At 45.9% G+C, this 17,251-nt stretch overlaps 1 protein-coding gene across 1 annotated transcript in view; it reads right to left on the bottom strand.

Annotated features, from left to right (window-relative positions):
- Positions 1–17,251, bottom strand: part of LOC142453150 (nesprin-1-like) — a 239,076-nt gene that overhangs the window by 57,091 nt on the left and 164,734 nt on the right. Inside the window, exons 28-36 of the mRNA XM_075554218.1 lie at positions 16,422–16,589; positions 14,800–14,970; positions 13,133–13,273; positions 12,408–12,568; positions 10,314–10,464; positions 7,087–7,314; positions 6,530–6,628; positions 1,491–1,678; positions 521–644 (exon numbers count right to left, since the gene is read on the bottom strand). Of these exons, the coding sequence (XP_075410333.1) occupies positions 521–644; positions 1,491–1,678; positions 6,530–6,628; positions 7,087–7,314; positions 10,314–10,464; positions 12,408–12,568; positions 13,133–13,273; positions 14,800–14,970; positions 16,422–16,589 (1,431 nt within the window). The remainder of the gene's footprint in view (positions 1–520; positions 645–1,490; positions 1,679–6,529; positions 6,629–7,086; positions 7,315–10,313; positions 10,465–12,407; positions 12,569–13,132; positions 13,274–14,799; positions 14,971–16,421; positions 16,590–17,251) is intronic.

The raw sequence follows: 17,251 nt of genomic DNA, 5'->3' as shown, positions 1-17,251 counted from the left end.
AGGACTGAGCCAAATGCCAGAGGAGTATTGAATATATCACAGAAAGTGGCCGTCGCAAAGGTCTCCGTGAATGTGTCTTCCAGGCCAGGGTGGCATGTGGCCTTTTAGGATCCCCTGACACGAAATGATGCTAGAGGCATCACAACAGGAGGGCAAGGAATGCGTTGGACAAAAGTCTATTTGTTTGCTTCTAATGCAGCCTTAGCAAATCCTCCTGTCAATGCAAACTCAGAGCGGCTCTACAGGACGGAGGAGAAGGGCTCCTGGGGTTTTCCGTTGACTGTATTGCTTTATGGGAGTAAAAGTGTTCTCTCTCTCTCTCTCTCTCTCTCTCTCTCTCTCTCTCTCTCTCTCTCTCCTTCCTTCCTTCCTTCCTTCCTTCCCTCCCTCCCTCCCACAGGGCGGCTGGTGGATTCCAAATTCTGAGCTGACAGTTGGCAGCCCAACTCATGACCCACCCCACCACCAAGGATTCTTGGTCACTAGTCCAGTGCCTCCAATCGCCCTTCCTGGAACTTGCCTGTGTCAACTGAAGTTCACTCTCCACTTTGACTCTGTCTGCAGAAATGCCCACTTCAGGGGGGCTGGCTATCGCTTCACATCGCTCTAACCAGGTCATAAAGGTGGACAGTTCTTTCTCCAGCCTGTGGAAGACAGAGATAAGACGCAGATTCCATAAGAAGGCTCATATTAGCAAATGAACGTAACAGGGTTCAAAACCAACCATAATATGGACCACAGCACCCTCTGGGAGAATCTACCAAGGCCACTCTCCTCCTTCTCACATAAGTATGTATCATTGTAGTCGGGAGCCATCGAGTTGGTTCCACCCCAAAACAACCTCATGCACCACAGAACAAAACACTGCCCAGGCCAGCGCCACCCTCACAGCTGTTCCTACGCCGGAGCCCATTGTTGCAGCCACTGGGTCAGTGTTGCTAGCGGTGTCCTGTGTAAGGATATGTGCATATCCCCTCCACCTTAGGGACCTGCACTTGACAACAAGATCTACAAGATCTCCTCATGTGAGGCACATCCATTCACACACGTTTGGCATCTGGGATGACGATTTTCCATAACCGCACAGTAGCTAGTCCATAATTCCCAATGTATACCAGGAAGCTTCAAAATTTGTAGAAAATGGAATGAGAATATAATGTAAATTTTCTAGAAATGTCTCGAAGACCCTTGCCTTCCATGTGAAAGGCCTATGTTTGATTCTTAGCCACTGCCTATCTGCTACTGGGGGCCTGAGCGGTTCCATGATGCTGAACTTAGTAAGAAAGGCCTAGAGAAGACCCACTTCTGAAAATCAGCCACTGAAAGCCCTATGGGGCTCAACAGTCTGGTCCACAACAAATCATGGGGTTGGCACAGCACCAAGCAGCGTTTCCTTCTGTTATGTTCTGGCTGCCCATGAGTCTCTGCCTCCTCCAAAGCTAACAACATCAGCAACGTGAAACCCACCCTACCAGAGGCGGGCCGCTCACCTCTGCCAGTGACCCAGGAGGCTCTCCAGCGCAGCCTGTCTCTCCTTCGCCCTGCTCAGCATGTCTTCATACCGCTGCTGCACAGCTCTGGTCTCCTGGACAGACGAGTCTCTGCTCACGACCTTGCGGGCACTAGCTGAGAACGCGGTGACAGTGCCACTCAGAGACTCCAGAGCCTGGCAGAGATCCTGCAGAAAGCAGATGGCAGACCACCCAAGGGCAGGGTCAAAATCTGAAGCCAATCCTCTGTCCCTCCCCTTTTGGAGAGGCATCATCATAAAATGTAACCAATGCCACCAAAGAATACCTCCATGTATGATTTTCAGTAGGATCTAGTGAAAAGAGATGGAAGGCTACATTGAACTGAGAAAATGAGACCAGAGAGACTGTTCTCTAGCTCAAAACTGGCCACTAAATCATCTGAATAGTATCAACTTTCTCCCAGCCACCCAGAGCGTCCAGCCGCAGACATGAGGATGAAATGGAAGCTAGATATGCCAGGACTCCTTTTACCAAATGAACTCCTAATTTATAAAAGGTACACGGAATACGCTACCATCTCTCTAGAAATAGATGGAGAGAAGGGCCTGAAATAACTGACATCAGGAATGAATGACAGTACTAATCACAAGAGCCATAAGGTCGCAGTAGGATGCAGGATGGGAGAAAGATGAGGCTTTCTACTTCTGTAAAGAGTTGTGGTCTTGGAAACCCACAGAAGCATTTGAACCCTGCTCTCTAAGGTCACTATCAGTCAGAATCGACTCAAGGGCAGTGAGTTTAGTATGTAGTAGGTGCTTTCTTGAGGACATTTTATGTATTGACTCACTTAACCGCCATAAGAAACCTAGGTGACATATCTTTCAAGAGGCACATTTTACAGATTAGAAAATCAAAGCAGAAAAATAGTAATTGCTTTCGGATTTTTAGGATTTTTAAATGTAAGATTGTACTTCTTGGTATTGCATTGGGACTCCAGGGTGGCATTGACAATGGAGCACTTGTGCATCGGGGTGCATTTATTCAATCGGTATGCTGATCAAATAGTCAAAGGAGCTGGGTTATATTAAGAGAGTTGCACACCAGGGCTGGAGGAAGGCTTATTAATAACCTGGGGCATGTAGATGATGCAACCATGCTTACTGAAAGTGACGAGGGCTTGAAGTGGTTGCTGGTGAAGATCCAGGAGTACAGCCTTCAAAATGCATTACAACTCAATGCAAAGAAAACAAACACCCTCCCACTGAACCAACAGGTAACATCATGGTCAACAGAGAAAGAGTTGATGTGGTAAAGAATTTTGTCTTGTGGGATCCACAATCAATGCTCATGAAGCAACAGTCAAGAAAAGATAGATTGCATTGGGTAAATCTGCTGCACAAGACCTCTTTTTGTTTGCTTGCTTTAATAAACCATCTAATTGGGGGCTCTTACAGTTCTTATAACAATTCATACATCAATTGTATCAAGCATAATTGTACATGCTCTGGTCTAGCCATATTTTTAATATAGAACTGGGGTCATGATAGTGGGGATGGGGGTTGAGGGGAGGCATTAAACAGCTAGAAGAATGTTGTGTGTTTCATTTGCACACCCTGGCTGGCTTGTCCCTTCCTTATGGCTCCTCTGTCAGGGGATGTCCAATTATCTACAGATGGGCTATGGGGCTCCACTCTAAAAGTTCACATCGATATGATTGCCTTGGGTCTTCCGATGCCTGATACCTGATCCCGTCAACACCTCATGATCACACAGGTTGCTGTGTTTCTTCCATGCGGGCTTTGTTGTTTCCCTGTTAGATGATCACTTGTTTACCTTTAAGTCTTTAGGACCCCATATGCTATAGCTTTTAATAGCCGGCACCATCTGTTTTCTTCACCATATTAGCTTATGCACCCATTTTTTTTCAGAAATCATGCCAGAAAGGTGAGCATCACAGAATGCCAGGTTATTATTTCATTGAGGGAAAACTTGAGTGGAGGCCCAATGCCAATCTGCTATCTTAATATTTAACCTATAAACATATGTATCTAGACCTATATCCCTATCATTATATATTAATATATTCACATATGTACATGCTATGTTTATACCTCCACAAAAGTCTTTTGCCTCTTAGTTCTTTCTTCTATTTCCTTTTACTTTCCTCCTGTCCCACTATCATGTTCAACCTTCATTCAGCTCTCTGTACTTCCTCCCAGTTACATTGCACTTGATGGAACCCCACCAGGCATTCTATGCCCTCCTTGCCATCAGTTTTTAATCTCTTGTTGTTCCTTTTTCTCTGGGATTGTTGGCTCCCCGCTTCCTTTTCCCCATCTCCTCCTGCCCCTGTCCACCTGGAACTGTCAGTCCCACTGTTTTCTCCTCAGGATTGTTTATTCTGCCTATCTTATATAGATAGACATGAAAAAATAGCCTATGAATAGTTACAGGTCTGTCTGCTGACCCTTATGAATATTTTCCGGTCTGGTCTGATGCAGTGCCAAGTCCTGTCCCCCAAGTCCGAAGTCTATTTTCAGAATTCCTTGGGGACTCTGTCGCTTTGCTCCCCTTGCTGCTCTGTTGTGCTCCCTTCCTGGTACATCCTCGTGTGTGGGGGTCAGGCTAGGCACAATCCCCGCACTCTGTCTCTGGTGCTATCCCCTGTAGTGCTGTGGGTCAGTAAGGAGACATCGTGTCTTGTGGTGAGGCCGACCCTAGGGTCCTCTCTATGCATTGTCTGCTCTGAGCAGGAATGTCAGTCTCCAAGTTGGTGGACCAGGATGCTGTTCTCTCGCTCGCTCACTCGCTCACTCGCTTCATTTTCTCCCGTGTGTTTAGAGCAGACCCGCCCCTCTCCCCAGACCATCTTCAGTGCTGTCCTCTGTAGTGCATTCTTCTGGGGAGCATATCCATGTAGCTGGGATAGGAGCCAGCCCCACAGACCTCTCTGTTATTTCACTGCTTCATGCTGGTGTCTTGCCCTCATGGCTTGGTGCACCAGGTGAAGAAGATCTCTTTAAAGTGTTGAAAAATGAGAATACTGCTTTGAGAACTACTTAGGTGCACCTGACCCAAGCCAGAGTATTTTCAATTGCCTCACATGCATGTGAACATCGGGAATTAAATAAAGAAGACCCAAGAAAAATCAAGGCATTTGAATTATGGTGTTGGTGAAAAATAATGGAAGTGTCATGGAGTGCCAGCCCGAATTCTCCTTAGAGGCAACAATCAGGAGACTTCATCTCACATGCTTCGGACATGCTGTCAGAAGATACCAGTCCCTGGAGAAGGACATCATGCTTGGTAAAATAGCGGGGCAGCGCCAAAGAGGAAGGTCCTTGACAAGCCGATGGACACAGTGGCTGCCTCGATGGGCTCCACTGTAAGAGCTATTGCAAGGATAGCACAGGACCCAGCAGTGTTTCACACTGTTGTAAACAGGTGTGCTACTGCCAGGAGCTGACTCAATAGCACCTAACAACAACCACTCCAAAGGTCGGTGGTTCCAACCCACCCAGAAACATGTTGGGGAAAACCTGATTGTCTGCTTCTGAAAGGCCACAGCCTTGGAAACCCTCCCGAATGCACTCTGCTCTGCTCACAGGGGCTGCCATGTGTGGGGACCGACTTGCCAGCAGTCGTTTAGGGGGTTGAAATGTTAACTTAGTTGTCTATTAAAGTCATTTAATCGGATTCATTTTTTTTACTTTTCCATATATATATTTTTTAATTACTGAGGTAGTCAGTTTACTGTGCCAACCTGGCAAATACATACATGTGGGATTGATTGAAAGGCGGAGGGATAAATGGCTCAGGGAGCCTTGCCTTTCTAGTTCTCAGGTCTCTTGGTTTGTGATGGTTGGACCAGGGTGCAGCTGCTTTAGCAAATAGAGTTCCCTGCTTCAGCTAGCAAGGCTCACTTCCTGGAAGACATCCCCAAGGAGAGGCTGCATGGACCTAACCGGATGCAGCCCTGGGTGCTGGAGCAGCCATTTGGGGACCCCTGCCAGCGTTGAGTCTTCCTGCAGTTGGTATCATTGTGTTTGTTTTGTGAGATGAAGGAGGACTTTATGGATTGGTGTCGGACATATGGGTTAATCTTGAACTTGTGGGCTTGGGTAGCACTGAGTTGGGGTGTTTTCTTGATGTGCACTTAACCTTTATATAAAACTCTCTCTTATACATGAGTATAAGATTTGTTTTATTTGTTTCTCTAAAGTACCCAGACTAACACAATTTCACTTATAAAAGCAAAATCCAGTGGGTTGATTCTCACATAAGGCTTCTGGGACTTGGGATGGGAGCAGACAGAAAAATGCATTTCTCATTCTCAAAGATCCGAAACCTATAGATCTCACTCCTCATCGAAGAGCTGCCTTTATCAATCCTTTGCCTTCTGTCACTGCCATTTGTGGACAGGTGTGCACATACCAGAGATGAATAGTCTCATAAGTGAATAACTAACACCTGCTCCCATTTAGTATACCTTTCTGTCTGGTCCCCCCACTTTGCTTCCTCCCAGAATTCTGCTGGAGACCTCTCTTTTGATGCTTTGCAGATAGTCTCCCAACGGCCATCAGACTATGCACTGAGCTGTTAATGTCAAGGTCAGTAGTTCAAACCCACCATCTGCTATGTGGGAGGAAGATGAAGCTTTCTGCTCCTGTAAAGATTTATAGTCTTGACACCCGCATGGGAAATCTGTCACCCAGCTGTCTCCCTTTCCTTGCATATTTCATTTTTAAAGGTCACAAATGAGAAGACTGGCTAGGAAGGGCTTATTAAAACCAGAACATGTTACATGTTCACACGGAGAGAAACGCTTTGCATTTTAATGTTCATTCCTTGTAAAATTTACATGAAAACTCCCCTTTACATACATACCTTTGTTGTGTTGTATGGCACGACTACATTTGATCCATATAGTTCCTCAGCTATACAAAGCCTTTTCCCTTTTAATTCTCTTGAAGCTATTTACAGTGTTTCCTTTCCAAACAGTAATTACCAAGTATCTGAGCTGTCAAATAAACAGGCACGCTGAAGCACCTTCTTACCATATGTTCTTGGAGAACTTTATATGTCTCTGCAGCTGATGAACATATTTTAACTGGATCAGAAAGCTTATCCTCAAACTCAGACACAGATTGCTGGATCTGAAACATGAAATGGAGAAGTATTTAAAAATTGGTAAAATATAAATATATAATGTAGAAGTAAATAATCAATGAAATTTAACTAAATAAAAGTAATAATAAAGTAAAAATAGAAGTATAAAATATATTTAAATGCATCAAGTTACATAAAACCATTATTGAAAAAGCAGTATGACTTCTCTTGTCTGATACTGTCCAATGTATGATAATAAAACATATTTTTCCCATAAAAATTATCTCCCATTACTTGAAAGGATGCAACTAAGACAGAAGGTCCTTCTGCTAGAAATATTCTTGTCCTCCTTCAGAGAAAAGTCCTGGAGAAATCATGATCAACTTCATCATCACTGACAATTAGGTCAATTGGTCCATTGTGTCTTTTCCTAGTCTATTTGTTACAAGTTCATTAGCAAGTCAAGGTGAAACAGATAACCTTAGCAAGCATGACCAGTGATTACCTTGCTAAGGTTCTCTTCAAAGGTCTGTTGCTGAGACAGATGTCCCAGCATGGTGCCCTCTAGGCACTGCGCATGCTCTCGGAGTTCTTCCCAGTACCGTCTGACTTGTGTCAACTTGGCTTTGATTCGAGCCGATTCTCCGGTGGTAACATATTGAGCAAAAGACTGTGCTTCTTCTTCTAATCCAGAAATGCTCCCGATCTGGCTCTCTATTTCCTGCAGAGTGACCTAATAGTGAAGACAAGAAAAGTGACCATGCAGGCTGAGCAGGCTGGCCTCCCTACAACCGTGCATTTATCCGTAGAGAAAAACAAACAAAAACACATGGGGAAATGCTTCCCTCACTGAGCAGCACACTTGGACCATTAGAGAGCAGCTATGAACAGCACTGTGTGTCCGGGCTATTGGTGGACATGACTGTGGAATCACACGGTATCTCCCATCCTTCAGGGGACTGCCTCTGTGTCTCCCAGGCAGGCACACCCACGCAACCTGCAGACACAGTGCGTTCTAAGGGTAAACAGGACAGCCATTTAGCTCTCTTAAAAATGCACTTGAGTGGTTCACATACTTTCTGAGTCCGTTCCTAGCTAAAAACAGTCTTTTAAAATATGTCCTCTGTTCTTTCTGCCCATAGTTTCCACCTATAAAATGGTGCCCTTTCCCAAGGGAAAAAAAATCAGGAAAAAAATGGGGGTGGGGGGCAGATATGACTTCTCCTATGAGCAAGCAATCCCCCAGATGCTGCTGCTGCTGCGCCAAGGTTCCTACTTTGTAGCTCGATACCAGATCTATTAGCTCATGTTCTCTCTAGGAAAAAGCCTCAATATCGTACATTCCCTCTGGGCAGAGAGGATCTATTGCCCGATACATTAAAACCATCGATTGCTATGAAGGGCTTGTGTGTGTGTGAGTGTTTAAAGGGGCACACGTATGGGAGGGGTTTACCCTAAAGACAGAGGCTCATTTGTTCATAAGAGAGGAGAGATTATTTTTCTGGGAGGGTAAAAGCATGCCTCTAAATAAAGCTAAACCTTCAGATGACTGTCAATTGGAAACAATTTCAATGGAAATTATTTTCCTCATTCTAGGAGAAAAGGGAACATGTGACTTCCACTTATAGGGGACAGCATGGTCAAGGGTAACGACGGTTTAGAGGAGAGGTAAACACCTTTCAGTGGGTGAGCGCCATGCATGTCTATGTCTATTTATTGTTCTTTCTCACAGGCCTGCCCCCAGGAGTCGATCTGATGGGTGTCTAGGGTTAAGCATGGACAGCATCTTTCATTGTTTTGCTATTGTTTAAGATCTTAGCTGATTTGTTTTGTTGTTTAATTCAGACATCTGTCACATGCATACTTATCCACCCTCCACCCCCACCACGCCCCTGTGGCCAATAATTGTGTTTAAGCACTCGTGGAGGACTGAGGTGTTAGTTCTTAGACTAATGGATGCCATCAACAAATCTCAAAAATGCCAAATATGGAGTGACATTATTGGGTGGTGGCCCCAGAAAGGTGGAAGGTGGAAATGATCTGATTTATGAATGATTAGTGAGGCATAAGGACAAATCTGTCGAGAGGAGGGAAATGAGGAGCTGGGGTGGATGGGGCGGCAGCACACAGGCAGGAAGTTCAAGAGCTGGGCTAAGAGTGCTTCCTGCCACCCAATGCTTCATTCATTAATCCACCAGGCAGGAACCCTGTCATAGCAAGGGCCTGACGGTTTTCAATATCTCCCATGATAGAGTCTTCTGTTTGGAAACAGAATATGAACCTATTAGATCGATGAGGAAGCGCGAAATGTATTCCATATGATCTTTGCCTACCCCTGGCAAATACTTTGTTCCTGGTATTCATATTCATTTAATAACATTTAGGTTCTTTTCAAAAATGGCATACAGGGCAGATGAAGGTGTACTTTGAGTCCCGTGGCATGGAAATATGCTATCAGATATTGGTCTATTTAAAAGTAAAATGTGCACTTCTTTGCCCCATAAAAGTACCACGTAGATGGCATCCGATCCTGGGCACAGTCAGAAGTCCTGGCCTAAAGGTTTAAATCGCAGGAAATGCATGGCAGGAAGGCGAAAAAGTTCCAGTTAAACTTCAAAAGAGGGAACTCAGAGGAGAAGACACTTAGTTCAGTCTGCAGTTCATTTTGGTTCCTCAGAACTTAGTAGAAATAATCAAATGGCACCGTCTTAAACCGTTTAGGGATCACCAGCCTTTCACCTCTCTTGGTTAAGGGCCGCTGCATCTCTTCTTCCGGCAGATACACACGACAGCATGTGCCACACGGACTGGGGCCTGGGTTGCAGGAGTGGGATAAATCAGGAGGATCTGAAAAGCCCTGTCTAATCTGGGCTCCCACACCTGCTGCCCTCCCACCAGAAATATGGAGCTCCCTGCCTCTGAGTCCCAATGAGACGTGCTCCCTACCACTGCTCCCTACTCGCCCTGCTACTTATCTGACTACATGTAATCGAGTGAAGTGGCAGAGGCTTTCCCAGTCCAGGGAAAATGTGCAGTGAGAGAAAAAGAAGTCATGGGATCTTGAAAATGTGCTGGGTTTAAGAAAAAAAGTAGCAGAGAGCAAAAGAGAGATGAATACAGGGCCTATTTCTGTCAGCTATTTCTGTGTGTCCATTGTTTAAATGAAGTGGAAGAGGATGGGCTAGAGCCACGTGGCTCTTGTGGGGAGGACAGAGCTGACACAGCGCATCTCAGCAGCTCAAACTCAAGGTCATCCTAGAAGGAAATGTCAGAGGGGGCCATTGGATTGCTTCCCATATAAGAAAGTAATCTCTGGAAGGCCTCCTGGTGGTTGCTTAGGGTAAATGCTACCCACAGGTTAAAAGCACCTAGTTCTGGGCCATGAAAACATTTCCCAATGTTTCAGTGAACAACGGAGCACTCCAGAGGGGTTAAGTCAAAAGCAAGAAAAAGAATAATGTAACCATAAAAATATTTTAATGATATTGCACACACACATGGATGCTGAATGCATACGTCAGACAATATTGATACAACATTATCCATCGATTGAGCTTTCCCCGGTGTATCAATCAAGACCTCTTAGCTCAGTGATTTGGGGTGAACTTAATTTCATAGAGTCACGTAGCACTGAAAGATTTGTCCCGGGGCCAGATAGCATTGGACAAAAGGAAAGAAAGCTGTCCTTAAAAGCTACGCATGGGTCATAAATGGAACATGGGAGCAAGTCACCTTAATTTGGCCGATTTGCACGTCCAAGGCCGATGGCGAACTTTCCAAGGCATTGAGCTCTTTTTCTTTCTCAGTTATCCAGGCGGACAGGGTCTCAAAATGACTGCCAAAACGATCCCACTGGCTTTTCACCATTTCCATGGTTTTAATACTAAAATTAACCACATTGAGCAAACAAAACGCAGTCATTTAATAGCGAGCAACCACACAGCGTGCTTTCAATCACCGAGCCGACAGCTCGCGAAGGCCTTTGCGGCCATTTCATAGTGGACACACCTGGAACAACAACAAATGCACTTCTTTGCGGTTCCGCCCTCCCGTCTCCCGAGCTCCTCTGAAAGCACACCTGGAACAGGGCAGCCGCTGCGATGAGCTAGGAATGCAACGGTGCTCGGAACAATGCATTGCTGGGCCCAAAGGAGGAAGACTCCCCGTATTAGCGCATTAAGCTCTGCCTGTGGCCTGCAGTGGCAGGACTTGCTGGGATGGATTGTCCCAGAAATTACAAAGGTCCTAGTTTCCTAGACAGCAATCTTCTCGCTTTTATAAGGAGAGACGCTGTTTTGGACCTTGATACCCAAAGACCTCTATAAAACGCATCTTTGGGAGGGAAGGCTAGTTTGTGAGTGCAACACCAGGCTGCCAGGCAGGAACCCTTCCTGCGATTAGAACCAAGCCCGCAACTCGTGTGTGTGTCGGGGGGGGGGGGGGGGAGGGATTTCAGTGCTCTTCGATGGCTGTGTTGTCCTGATGCCAAAGGGCTTCAGCAACTTCTTTTTGGACATGAGCACCCTAGCTGTGTTTAGACGACATGGGATTTATTGGTAATAAACCTGGCCAACACTTTGAAAATATAGATTCCCAGTTTGTAGTAGCTCTATATCACTGGCTACGTATGACTTATACTTTAGAAGATGACCACGAAGCTTACAGACTATCATTGAACTGATAAGTCCTTGGGTTCTAAGTAGGAATGGATGGCGGGGGTGGGGATCCCTGTTGACCAAAAAGCACTTGAAGAGATCACAAAATGACTTGCGACATCACTGACTGTCAAATTAGCCTCACAGTGGCAAGTCCATACCCTGGTTTGCCCAATGCTCTCTACACTGCGGATAATGCAGAGCAGGCACCCTCAAAACGAAGTAAGGATTCAAATGGATATTGCTAATAAAAGTGGCCTCCGTCCCCACAAACTCTACGTGGTACTACTTGTAAAACTTGATGGAGAATATCTGACAGCAGGTCCGGTCCGTTCAGTTTCAAGTCCTTTGTCATTTTAAGCCAATGACTGGATTGTACCGTTTGGGGAAGTGTAAGCTGTTGATTTGCAGTGACTAATCGTATTAGAAACAAACTGTATGTCTCAAAGTCCATCTGAGAAATGACGTCCCATGGCTGATGAGGAATATGCTGTTGGAATGTCGGTGACTCGCCATTACGTAAAACGGTAACCGGCTAAAATAGAAGTAAAGGCTGCCTTAGTTCAAGGACCACCTGCTACAGCCTCAAATGTTTATGCCCTCCAAATTAGTTTTGTGTGTTTATTACAGGATAGCAGTAGGTCAGACCATTCACTCTTCCTTCTTGGTCAAACACACACTATGGGTTTCCAAATACAACAATGCTGGACACAGCAAGTTATCTATCGTCACCATGGTTTGAGGCACCATCGATAAGCTCCATTGGCTTCTTGGGGTTGGGGCTGTCTAGTCCACAAGATAGGTGCTTGGGCTTAGCATCGACACAAACACAAGCTCTCCCCTTCCCTGTGCCTAGTGACCACAAAATAAAACAGCTGAGAAACTCTTTTAAATATCGGCTCTGAGAGCCTCTCTACAAGAAAGGCCACAGAATTGAACAGATGCGCCTTTTTCCGGGACAGCATCAACTTCAGAGGCAAAACCCACATCCCTGGCTCTGCGCTGCTGTCTGGCTAAGTGACACTTTCTTTGGAATTATGAGTCGCTTCCTGAACACATGCTGCAGGACAGACACCCAGCGATTGTGAAAGACTGCTTTGAAGACAATATCCAGGGAAGATGGGATTTAACTTTATCTCAGAGAGGAAGCTTAGGACGGTCAAGCACATACTCTTCTTTGAGCGTGTCTTCTAGTTTCTTGACTTGCTCTTTGATGGACTTCGCCTGCTGTTGAAGCGACTGCTTGTTCTTGGGCCCAAGCGGTATCTCAGCAGCTTCCTTCACCAGGTTCTCAGCCTGAACGGCAATGCCTTCTGTCCGTTTAGAAAACTCCTGGCGGGGTGGGGGGGGGGGGGTGGAGAAAGGGGGAAATATTGCAATGGTTACAAAGGTATCTTTCATCAACCTGTTCACAAAGAAACGGCGTCTTCCTCAGACATTGCGCCAGAATGGACAGACAGATGGATCGATGGGTGGGTGGATGGATGGGCTCAGGGATCTATGGATCTCAAACTTAAAATATCATTGGCTAATAAAACTCATGGAGGATTGCCCTGGCCAAAACAAAGATTTTGTTCACAGATTTTCATTTGACCAGCTCACAGACATGCTCTCTCAAGATGGCAAGATTCCATCACCTGTCCCGTGGACATGTCCTCAGGAGCCATGGATCCCTGGAGAAGGGCATCCTGTTTGGTAAAGTACCAGGGCGGTGTTAAAAAGGAAGACCCTGGACAAGATGGACGGCACCGTGGCTGCAACAATGAGTTCAAGCAGGACAGCTGGGAGGACGGCACAGGACCGTGCTGTTGTGCACAGGGCCAGCAAGAGTCAGAACCAACTGGACAGCACTGAACAGCAACAAGGACCAGGGCCCACGCGGTGTGAGCGGGGTACCTTTGTCTGCTCCAGTTCTGAAGATAAGCTTTCCAAGCTGCTGAAGCTCAGGAAGCGCTCATGGCTGGATCCTGTCTGGAAAAGGTATCTGACGACCGTCTCTTTGTTTGTTTCAAATCGCTCCCATTTTTTCAGTGTGACCTACATTTGAGATCGAAAAAAAAATTGATCATCCTAGAGATTATCGAAGTGTGTCACAAAACAGTGTCACATTTCCATTCGTTCGTCAAGCCATGGCTGTCCGGTTAGGATAGGAACCAGAGTGAATTCCACCCAGTCTCGCTTAGTGACCCTTCTCCGAAGGCCATTCCGAAGAACTGCCTGGGTGTCCCTGTCATGGTTTTCAGACAGAAAGCCTGTGACCCAATGATTTCTGAGCTCTCCGCCAGTTGTCACAGCCAGTGATGCTAACAAGCCATTTCAAGTGTGGCTCAGAGGCAAAGAGCTCAATCTCAGAAAGGAGAATGTTCCACGGTGGTATTATTATAAAGGGAAAAGATGGTCTCACATCAAAGGAAAATATTTCAAAGACCATGGGTGTGCGGGGGGGGGAGGGGTAAGGAAGGAGGTGGGTGGGGAAAGGAAAAAAGAAGAAAGAACCACATACACTGTGTGTGTGTGTGTGTGGGGGGGGTGTTTGCGGGGATTCTGTCACCCACCGGTTTGTCAAGATGGGCTGTCCAAGCCACATGGAGTGTTTTTCTTTGTCTATGTCATATTCCACAAGCAAAAGGTAAGAATAATAAAAAGGAATAAAATAAAAAAGAAGGGTCACAGCCTTAGCCCCGCCTCCCCACCTTACCCATCAGACCCACTCACTGGTCTGAGTGGTCAGAAAAGGAGGAAGAGTTCCATGGAAATGGACTTAATCCTTGTGTGACCCAAGAGCTTTTTGCAAACCCACAAGGTGGGCAGGGAGAAAAGGGAGGGCAGGTGGCAGTTCTGAAAAGGTTCTGTTTTGGAGTTTGTTTGTTTGTTTAAGGTAATGTGCTGGGCTTTCTGGAAAATCAAAATGACATCACGTCAACGTCTGGATGCAGGCAGAGGTGGGTTCAAATCCTGGCTCTCTTATTGATCTCTTCCGTGGGACTTTGGGCAAGGGTCCAGTTTTGTACAATGTGCCAGCGGCAGGGCCTGCCAGGTCCACCTGCTGGCTGTGGTGACTTAATGGGCTAACTCTGGGGAAGGGGTTCCCATAGCTCTGGAGCATCTGAAGCAGAGGCAGAGCATGCTCCTACTAGTGTGAGAAGTGGTGTCCTGGTTACAAGTGGGGCTGCGAATCCGCGAGGTCAGCAGTTCAAAACCACCAGCTGCTCCTCAGGAGAAAGCTGAGGCATTCTCTTTCTGTGAATAATAACAGTCATGGAAACCCACAGGGGCAGTTCTGCTCTGTCCTGCAGGGTCATTGAGTCAACATTGACTCGAGGGCTGTGAGAGTGTGTGTGTAGGAAGTGGTGTCATGGTTTACAGGCCGGGCTGCGCGATTCAAAACCACCGGGCACTCCTCGGGGAGAAATGGGAGGCTTTCTGCTCCCTAACAGTCTCTGAAACGCACAGGGACAGTTCGACCCTGTCCTCCAGGGCAGCCGCGTCAGGAGTCGGAATCCACACAATGGCAGCGTGTGTGGCTTGGCTTTTCAGTGTGCGATGCCGCGCAGCGTCTCTACCTGGATGCGGCGCTCCTGCTTCTCCCGGCTGTGCTCCACGCCCGCCAGGCTGTTCTGCAGCTGCCGCAGCTCCTCCCGCACGCGGCCCCGCAGCGCCCCCTCTCTGGGCCCCGCCTGCGCCAACTGCTGCTCCACGTCTCTCTTCTTGGCAGAGATCCGCTTGGTCTTTTGCTGAAACATTTGATCAACAGATGAGTATGAGGTTACCCCTAAGCTGAGCCATAAACGCCTGCGCTGTGACATGGGGGCAGAAAGCAGGTCCCGGCCTGCGAGGGCTCAAACGGCATCAAAATACAAAAGGTTCTGACGGGTGAAGATGCCTCGTGTCACAGAGCACGGGTTTTCAGAATGATTAATCTGCCAGGGAAAGGTACGTTTTCATGTAAACATATAAATATGTTTAATATAAATATCAATTATAATATAATATATTATAAATACTGAATGTTCGAATGCAAGTCTGATGTATATAGCTTATGGATTTTCACAAAAGAAACACGCCCATATAGCCAGGCACCTGGTCCAAGAACTGTGTGTGGGTGGGTGGGAGAGTTTCAAAACGTTCATATCATTACCCAAATACCACTTTTATAATGACCGAGGTCAATATAACAGTAGGCACTACTGTTTGTGTTCCAGCATTATTGAGTATCCCTATAAAGCCTACAGGGTGTATGTTACACAGACTTATTATATAAATTCTATTTCTATATATTATCATATATAAAATTAGCCAGGCTTTTGCTACATGTTACATTAATTGGAATGGCTTGATTAGAGCATTTTGTTTAAAAACAGTTCTTCTTACATGGAGTTTTAGAAGTCACGACATGTCCCATTAGTGTCTATCAGACTGTCAGGGTTAAGATGATCAGAATTCTTTATTATCAAAGGTGTATGGGATTTTCTTCACTCTCCGTTCTAATCAACACTGTCTGATCAACACTCTTGCCAAAATTCCTGGCATTGCAAGTCAATGTTAGGATTTCTCCAACTCAGATGCACTTCAAGTTGTGCACCTGAGAAACAAGATTTTCATACAATGTCAGAAATCTCAGTGAGGGGAAAACAGACAGACAGAAACCATTCTCCTTCTCCAGGCTTTCTCTGCCTTGTTATGGGAAGGTCAATTTAGCAAGTTTCATGCAGGTTATCCCAGGCAAATCCATGTTCCCCCATAATTTCCCTGAACTTCTGGGCACCTTGGGACTCAGTCTGATCGTTTATTTTTGCAGGATCTTCTCAACTACTTTAATGGTGAACAGAGAGAATGGAAGCGTTTGGAAAATAAATAAATAGATAAGAAGTACTTGGTGCTTTTCGGCCATTTCAGTGGGTCTCTCCACCCACTCAAGAGGTCTACCCCTGTACCTTCTGGATCATTCCCTCACTGCCCCACCCACTCACTCACTCACTACCATTGACTCATATTGGGTTTCCAAGACTTCAACTCTTTTTGGAGTAAGAAGCTTCATCTTTCGCCAGAGGACTGCCCGGTGGGTTAGAACTGCTGACCTTCTGGTTATCAGTTCTGTGTGTAGCCCCCCGAGCCTCTAGGGCCCTTCCCTCGGTCACTGGTGTGCTCACTAGCTGTCCAGTGACCAGGGCAAGTGCCTCGGTACCTGGTGATGAAGAAGCAGCTGCTGTGCTTCTAACAGATTTTCACTGTCCAAGATCGCCTCTGCTTGCTCCTGGACTTCTTTCGAGCCAGAAATTAAATCTTCAAGGGAACTTTTTACACTTTCTTTGTACTGGACACAGTCCCCGAAGTTGCTTAACATCTTTTCGACCTACATGTTCAGGAAACAAATATAAATCAGGTACGACGTAAGGAAATGCAGGTAACTTTAAATATTTCAAGACTATATGCTGGGCAAGTCCTCGTCAAGAGCTTGAAATATGCACTCTGTGCTCTGGCCTTTGCTACATGGCTGTTTAATCTTTGTTAAAATACATGGTCATGTCACACAAGTCTTATGGGACGTGGTTGCCTGTTATTGTATTAAAACCCAACTACCAGAAAGGCTTTGTTTCAATGTAGCAATAAAACCAAAATAATAAAAAAATATATACGAATGGGCTTCAAATTGTTTTTGAGGAAGCGCCATGATCTTTTAATCCCACTTTTCCACACACCTTCTGCAGTCCCCGTGTATGTTGTTTCCGCTCTCTCTTTTACTGCCATTAAATCATTTCTGACTCAGCGATCCCACAGAACAGGGTAGAACTACTCCGGTGGGCTTCCGAAACTAACTCTTGATGGGGGTAGAAAGCCTCCTATTTCTCTCTTGGAGCACCGAGTGCTTTCAAACTGCTGACCTTATGGTTAGCAGCCCAACGAGTAACCACTACACTCCCAGGGCTCCCATGTTACTTCTTGGAATCATATCATTTCAATCTCACTACTCACAGCACATAATCATAAAAGTGCCTTATTTGAAAGTGGAGCGCA

The sequence above is a fragment of the Tenrec ecaudatus genome, chromosome 7 (assembly GCF_050624435.1).
Source record: "Tenrec ecaudatus isolate mTenEca1 chromosome 7, mTenEca1.hap1, whole genome shotgun sequence".
Taxonomy (NCBI): Eukaryota; Metazoa; Chordata; class Mammalia; order Afrosoricida; family Tenrecidae; genus Tenrec; species Tenrec ecaudatus.
This window is presented reverse-complemented; position numbering and strand designations above follow the sequence as displayed.